Source organism: Orycteropus afer, unplaced genomic scaffold (genome assembly GCF_000298275.1).
Source record: "Orycteropus afer afer isolate SDZICR_OR568_19922 unplaced genomic scaffold, OryAfe1.0 scaffold00164, whole genome shotgun sequence".
NCBI classification, from domain to species: Eukaryota; Metazoa; Chordata; class Mammalia; order Tubulidentata; family Orycteropodidae; genus Orycteropus; species Orycteropus afer.
In genome coordinates this window covers 6,624,265-6,632,799 of record NW_006921751.1, presented here as the reverse complement: position 1 = coordinate 6,632,799, position 8,535 = coordinate 6,624,265, and the positions used below count along the sequence as shown (strand labels likewise).

The window sequence follows — 8,535 nt, the reverse complement described above, 5'->3', positions numbered from 1 at the left end:
GGTGTTGGATTTTATCAAATGCCTTTTCTGCATCAATTGATATGATCATGTGGTTCTTCTCCTTTGTTTTATTTACGTGGTGGATGACATTGATTTTTTTCTAATGTTGAACCATCTCTGCATACCTGATATGAACCCCACTTGGTCATGATGAATGATTTTCTTGATATGTTGTTGCAGTCTAGGATTTTGTTGAAGATTTTTGCATCTATATTCATTAGTGATATTGGTCTTTAGTTTTCCCTTAGAGTGATGTTTTTGCCTGGTTTTGGTATCAAGGTTATGCTTGCTTCATAAAATGAGTTAGGGAGTATTCCATCTTTTTCTATGTTTTGGAATAGTTTGAGTAGGATTGGTGTCAGTTCTCTTCTCCTGTGAAACCATCTGGGCCAGGACTTTTTTTGGTTGGTAATTTTTTTATGACCTGTTCAATTTTTTTATTGTTATGGATCTGTTCACCTTTTCCACCTCAGTTAGTATTAGTTTAGGTAAGCAGTGTGTTTCTAGAAATCTGTCCCTTTTTTCCAGATACTCAAATTTGTTGGAGTACAGTTCTTCATAGTATCTTGATATTATCCTTTTTATTTCAGTTGGTTCTGTTGTGATGTTGCCCATTTTGTTTCTTATTTATGTTATTTGTATTCTTTCCCTCTTTTCCTTTGTTAAATTTGCTAGTGGTTTGTCAATTTCATTAATCTTTTCAAACTTTATTATTTCATTTCTTCTGGTAACTGTAGGCTTTTCTTGCTGTTCTTTTTCTAATTGTTGGAGACGTTGGTTTAAAGTGTTGATTTTGGCTCTTTCTTCTTTTTGTATATATGCATTTATTGCTATAAATTGGCCTCTGGTCACTGCTTTTGCTGTGTCTCAAAGATTTTGGTATGTTGTGTTTTCATTCTCATTTGATTCAAGGAATTTATTTTATTTTTTATTTCTTCTATTACCCAGTCATTTTTGAGGAGGGTGTTGTTCAGTTTCCATATGTTTGCTCTTTTTCTGTTGATCTTCCTATTGTTTATTTTTAATTTGATAGCATTGTGATCTGAGAAGACACTTTGCAGTATTTCAGTGTTTTAATATTTATTAAGGCTTGCTTTCACCAAACCAAAACTCACTGCCGTCAAGTCAGATCCAACTCCTAGCGACCCCTATTTGGGTTTCTGAGGTGGTATCACTATGGAAGTAGATTGCCTAACCTTCCTTCCAACGAGTGCCTGGTGGGTTTGTACTGCCAGCCTTCTTGTTAGTAGTAAAATGCGTTAGGCACTACGCCACCAGAACTCCCAAGGCTTGGAGGATTGTATTGTTTAGCTCTTCTGCGTCTTTGTTGAGTTTCTTTCCAGTTGTTCTTTCTTTCATTGAAAGTGGTGTATTTCATTGAAAGTGGTGCTACTGTGACTGTGGAGTCATCTATTTGCCTTTTCAATTCTGTTAAAGTCTGATTTATGTATTTTTGGGCTCTTTCATTGGGTCCATAGATATTTCTTATGGTTATATCTTCTTGTTCAATTGATCCTTTAATCATTATATAATGCCCTTCCTTGTCTCTTATGGTGGTTTTTGTCTTAAAGTCAATTGTATCAGAAATTAATATTGCCTCTCCTACTCTTTTTGGTTGCCATTTGCTTGATTCATGTTATTTGTATTCTCTCTCTCTTTTCCTTTGTTAAATTTGCCAGTGGTTTCTCAATTTTATTAATCTTTTCAAAAAAACCAACTTCTAGTCTTGTTGTTTTTTTTCTATTTTCTATTTTCTCTTTCATTGATTTCTGCGCAAATCTTTATTATTTCCTTTCTTCTGGTGACTATAGGATTTTCTTGCTGTTCTTTTTCTAATTGTTGGAGATATTGGTTTAAAGTGTTGATTTTGTCCTTTTCCAACCTTTGATTTTTAGTCTATTTTTGTCTTTGTCTCTAAGGTGTGCTCTTATAGACGGGATAGTGATGGGTTATGTTTTCCTATCCAGTCTGCAACTCTTCATCTCTTAAGTGCTGCACTTAATCCATTGATATTCAGTGTAATTATCAACAAGTATGAATTGGTTGCTGTCATTTTGTTATGTGTTTATTCGTGGTGTTGCTGGTTTCTTTGTCCCATATAATTTTCTGTGCTGAGCTCCTTATATTTATGAATCATGTGATCATTTCCTTTGTTGCTGTTGTTTTAGTATTTGCTAAATATTTGTGCTTATCTTCTTTTATACTGTGGTGGGGAGGTTTATCACTTTTCTTTGAGGTTACCCTGTGAATCATGATTTTCTCCCCAAGTTTAAAACAGTCCTTCTATATTGCAACTCTCTTGACTTCCTCACCATTTGGAAATTCTGTCGCTACATAGTATTTTCCCCCTTTTGGTTTGTAGTTGTCCTCATTTGCCAATTGATGTCTCTAGTTCTCTGTAAGCTTATTTTACTTTGGGTACGTCTACAGCTGTGTTGGTTTCTGGGTTATGTCATCTTGTGTGTGAATGGTCAGTTGTTGTTTGCTATTAATGGTTCTCCATTCAAAGGACTCCCTTTAGTATCTCTTTTAAGGTTGGTCTGGTTTTAACAAATTCCTTTAATTTCTGCTTATCTGGAAATTTCCTAATTTCACCATCCTTTTTGAGGGACAATTTTGCTGGGTATATAATTCTTGGTTGGAAATTTTTCTCTTTCAGGGTTTTATATATACCATCCCATTGCCTTCTCACTTGCATGGTTTCTGCTGAGAAGTCAGAGCTTATTCTTATTGGTTGTCCTTTGTAGGTTACTTTTTGTTTTTCCTGTGCTACTTTCAGGATTCTTTCTTTGTCTTTGGTTTTGATGAGTTTGATGATATGTCTTGGTAATTTTCTTTTGGGGTCTATCCTGTTTGGGGTTTGTTGGACTTTCTGAATGGATATATTCTCATCTTTCATCATATCAGGGAAGTTCTCTTCCAACAAATCTTGGATAATTTTCTCAGTTGTTTTATTTTTCTCTTCCAGTTCTGGAATTCCAGTTACACATGGGTTATTCCTTTTGACAGTATCCGACATGAACCTTAGCCTTTCTTCATTTTGTTTTGATCTTTTTTCTGATTGATCCCTTTCCAAAGAAGTATTCAGGTTTTGTCTTCAATCTCATTAACTCCATTTTTCATTGTTTTGATTCTACTCTTTTGACTTTTCAATGAGTTATCTATTTCTGAAAATATATTAATCTGGATATCTATCTGCAGATTTTGAATCATTTCTAATTTTTCATTTATTTTGTCATTTTGTTCTTGTATTTTCTTCTGAAAATCTAGGGTTTTGTCTGTGTTTTCCTTAATTTTGTCAGTGTTTTCCTTGATCTGTCTCTCAATCCTTTGAAGGTACCTAAATGTAATTCTTTTTAATTCCTTATTAGGGAGTTCTAATGCTGCTGCTTCTCCAGGGATGTGTTCTGGGTCTGTATCCTGCTCCCTTGTTTCTACTACTTTATCTTGGTTCTTTGTGTGGACTGTGATGGACTGTTGTCTCCGAGACATTGTGATGTTGTTGTATTTAGATCTCCACTAATTGTTTGTGAAGACTAGTTAAGGGTGAGTCAGGCTCTTCTCAGTGATCATTTATTGTTGGCCAATTGGTGGAGAAGGAAGTGGTGGCTCTCAGTGAGTAGAGCTGCAGGAGGTGTGAGTGTGGTTTCATCAGATGGGCACTGTTGCTATCTCAGTTAGACAAACACAATGATCGAAAAGCCATCAGAAAAGTAAAAATAAGTGGACAAAAAATGCACCATATAAACACACAGTAACAATCACCAAATAATAACAAAAGAAAACAAACAAACAAACAAAATCCTTCACAGTATCTAGAGAGGGGCAATAAGAGAAAAGAGGTAAAGTAGGAGAATAACAAAGAAAAAAATGGGAAAAATGCGAAAAGAAAAATGACAAATGGGGTTCACTATGAGAAAGAAAAATATGGGAACCAGGAATGAGGAAGAGAGAAAAAACTGAAAATTAGAACCTGGGAAGGGAAGAATAAAGAATAATAATAACAAGGAAAAAAAAAAGAATAATAACAATAGTAATAATTTTAAAACAGACAAAAACAAACAAACTAAAAAAAAGAAAAAAAAATTGGGGCAGTGTAGGGCAGAGCATCCAGGCTCCGTTGGAGCACACAAATTGGGATGGAATTCCTGCCAGCCCAGAAGGTGGGTGGGAGTGAGGGATGGCCCTGCCTCCATTTACCAAGAGGGTGTGGGGTGTAAGAGTAACAAGGGGAATATCGCACCTTTCCAATCGTTCATGTCCAAAATATCCTTGCAGTTCCCCACAAGTGAGGCCTATTCTTAGGCCCCTGGAATCTGAAAGAACTGTCACTTTAAATTTCCGAAATGGTTGAACCACTTATAAACATTCAAAATGGATGTACCCTCCAGACAGGTGAAAGTCCACAGCTCAGCCTGTCTGTCTCTTCTCTGCTGCCCCTTTTATTCACCAGCCACCAGTGCAATCCTCCGTGCAGCCCCTGACTAGCAGGGCTGATTTTTAGGTTAATTCTTAGGTCCTAACACCACTTGGCAATATCTAAGCTGTCTGTGCTGTCAGGTTTGCTGCCAGACTGCATCTCCATATGTCTCCTTTTTCGGTGTTTTCATGCAGGTTCTACTAGTTGGAGTTTACTCCACTTCTGTACCCTTCCTTTCAAAGCTCAGGGCTCCAGGATTATCTTCTGATTTGTGTTAATTTGTTCCCCTTTTCTTTGTTGAAGAGGGTCTGTGTAGTTTGTCTGCTTATTCCACCATTTTACTGGAACCATGGAAATAATTTTAGAGATAGACACCATCTGTTATGGATGGTTTTGGCTAAAGACAAATATAGAAATCCAGCTTTTCATCAAAGAATCCCATGAATGATTTGGAATCTGGCAAAGTCCTCCAATCAGTGCTCTAGCTACATTGACCACCTTGCACCTCATTTACTATTCTTTCCAGCTGTTCCTTGAACATACCAAGCACACTTCCATATTTGTGTTTTCTCTTGTCATTTTCTCTGCCTGGAATGCTTTTCCTTCACATGGTTCACACAGCTTCTTTTCCCCTTTCTTCCCCTCAATTTTTGCTCGCTTTATCAAAGCCAGCATCTCTGACCAACCTTGATAACACAGCCACCTCCAAATGCAATCCTCTGGTCTTCATGAAGATTGAGGCTTTATCCGTTTTGATAGCTACTGTATCACCAGTTGTAGTGATTGACACATAGTAGGTGTTCAGTGAAAAACTGTTGAAGAGATGGGTAACAGTTTTTACAAAGGAAAAATCTTGATTGATAATGGCTGGAAATTAGTAAGGGAAAACTTTTCAGCTGCTTTCATAGACCAAGTCATTCAACTACCCTGCGTCTGTGAATTAACCCTTATGAATCCAATGAGTCTTAGAGAAGTTGATACATCCAGGTAAGCAAGATAACACCATTATCATTCAGTTCCCACCAGGGCTTCAAGCATCTTTTAAAAAATCTCTCCTCTGATATACAGGACTAATTTGTGTCTTAAGGAAAATCAAATAAATTATTTTTCACCTGAAGGGAACAGGATTATTTGACTTCAGATATTTGCCATATGCTTTCTCTTCCACACAACATAGCTTCAAGGCTTCAGGTAGCAAGAATGAGAGCATGTATATAAATTATTCAGAGATAATTCAAAGTAAGTGTGTATCTATGACAGATTGTCAAGTTTCTCCGTGCTTTTTATCCTGCTAATAAGTGTTACATTTTTGATAAAATGATGCTCATTTCTCACCATACTTTATTATTGCTCTGTGTGTGTTGTCTATATTGTTTTGTTTTATTTCTTTTTTTGTTTGTTTGTTTTTGTTTTTGCCTCACCTCCCCCCACAGAGTCCAGTCTGGTTCTTATCTCAGCACAGGATGGTTTACCTTCATTCTGGCCATGGATGCCTGCTATGGCATCCACGTCTATGGGATGATAAATGACACCTACTGCAAGTAAGATCACAGGGAATTATTTTTATGCATCTCCAATTCTGAGATCTTGTCAAAATATCACAATTCATTTTAACACCATAAATCTGAGAAACAGATAAAGCAACAATTATTTCCAGGTATTCTTTACCGACATGACATTTTATTGTCAGTGCATCAAATTGTGACTTTTAGGGGTGATAAAAAGAAAATTATTTACCACAGTCTAATGTCAAATGTCACAAGGAACATTTTTTCTTTAATCAGTGGCATATTGGGTTTGTGGCTTGGAAAGACAGAACAAGTTTAGTGCTTATTTAATTTTCACAGCAAGTTTGTCATTTCTGCTCCTTTAGTGGCTTGATAGATGGCTATCTATTCAATGGTTATATTTGATCAGGAAGGACAAAATGTCCAGAAACCTCAGACACAGTCACCAGAATTCCTGGAAATTATATTTCACTAATAAGTGAATAACCTGCCAGATCCTTATTTTAAAAGAGTGTGTTTATCCATAGTATATCCTCACTGGTAAGATAGTTTTTAATTAGATAATAAAACAAGTCCTCCACGCTTCATCAGGATAACAGAATGTATTTTCCCACTAACAATTCGTACAATCTAATTCAGACAGCTTTCTAATCATACTGTCAAAATGGTAACTCTTAGCCACAGTCTTCAAACAATGATCAAATATTTTTACCCTAACTATAAGCATAATGGAACACAGATGAACCAAGTATCTAACTCTGAAAAATTACAAAGTTTTTTCAAGTTCTGCAAAACCATCAGGCTATCCAGAGTTCGCTTACATTACACACCATTTCCTCCTTCAAAGGATAGCCATATGTTAGAATAAAATTGGTGGAATATATAAATTTTATTTGATCTATTAAAGCACTGAAGTCCTGGTACATCTTTCTAAAAGCTTTCATACATAATAGCTTTTAACTGAGTTCATGGACAGGAATCATATATGGGTTTGCAAGTAAATGCATTTACTGGGTACATAATGGATTCTTGTAAACAAATGCTTCATTCTTCATCTCTGTCTTTCTCTCCTTTTCTTTCTTTTCTAGGACAGAAGGGTATAGAAAAGTCCCCTACCATTATTATGAACAAGGAAGAGATGAGTGTGATGAATATTTTCTTCATGAACATGCCCCATATGGGGGGCATAGGTTTATCACTGAAAAGAAAGTATTTGCTAAATGGGCCAAGAAACACAGGATAACATTTACACACCCAAACTGGACGGTGTCTTGATGTTTGGTTGTTTTTCTTCTTCTTTCTTTCTTTTTTTTTTAACCTTGCCACACCATTTGATGTGATAGTAATACTGCAACTGTGATGCTGATGAAGTGAATGCTGAAGAAAATGATGACAATGAGGAGGATGATAATAAGGACAACAATGATGATCAAGTTCCTGCACATTCTCAGATATGGATGATGACTCTTCCAGTACTTTGAATTTGGGTTCTGTGGAGGGTGGCTGTGCTCATTATGTTCTTTCTGAAGGTTCAACACTACATACTGCACTTTATAATTTAACTGGAATTGAAATGAAGGCCAGTGACACAACAGCTGTGACCTAAGATATGGGAATATTATCCTTCAAGATGGCTGCCCAGAATTCTTGAACTGTGAGTAACTTCCAAAAGCCATGGGAGTTGGCCACATGTGGCAAAGTTATTGATTCCATGGCCTTTTGAACCTGACAGCTCCACCACCTTGAATAATGGTTGACTGTCAAACACTGACTCAAGAAATTGTATCTGGGTAAAGGTATCTTACTACATTTACTAGTTAAACTGGCAGAAGGGAAGATATCTCTTCCTGACATACCATCTTCATACAGAACTTCTTAGAGCTAAAGCCTCAGTTCAATTACCTAATTAACAATGAAGGTATCATGAATACTTCATCCATCTGGATTACCTGACTATATGAAACACTTAATTCAAAATAGGCCAATTGGTAAATCTTGATGAATTTCCACCTAGCCACTCCATTCTACTACTCCAAATAATATAACTAAACATGTTATTAAAATGATCTACAGTAATGTTTAGTTATTTTGGTTGAGACCTCAATATTTCATAAGGCTATTTAATATGTGATATATCAACTTCAACACTGTAGTAACATGTACTGTGAAAGCATTCCTAAAACATAACCAAAAAGGTTTACTAACACTGGTTCAATAACCAACAACACAAAATTTTGTGCTTTTTAAAATCATGGAACAGGGAAAGCAAAGCATATTTTTACATCAATTTGTATACTATCATACTTCATAATGTATATTTGTATATTCAAATTTCTATTTTATAATCCCAAGATGTATTTCTCCACACATAATGTTATCATTGCCAAGTGCCAACTGTTAGACATGGAGAAGAGATGATTCCTTGTATTAAATCTGACTAGAGCATCTCCCTTCTTGCGGTTTATTTTCTCCACAATGTATGAGTTGTTATACTATAACAACAATAATGATGATCTGAATGTCCAACAAGCTTTTTCATTTAGAATCCTTTCTCCTATGCTATGCTAGGTGATGCCCATGATGGCCCTGTTGGGCCACTGCCTTGGT

At 36.0% G+C, this 8,535-nt stretch overlaps 1 protein-coding gene across 1 annotated transcript in view; it reads left to right on the top strand.

Moving 5' to 3' along the window:
* The window catches only part of ST6GALNAC3 (ST6 N-acetylgalactosaminide alpha-2,6-sialyltransferase 3), a 613,125-nt gene extending 605,922 nt beyond the window's left edge, over positions 1–7,203 (top strand). Inside the window, 2 exon segments of the mRNA XM_007946507.1 lie at positions 5,854–5,961; positions 7,017–7,203. Of these exon segments, the coding sequence (XP_007944698.1) occupies positions 5,854–5,961; positions 7,017–7,203 (295 nt within the window).
* The last annotated feature ends 1,332 nt before the right edge of the window (positions 7,204–8,535 follow it).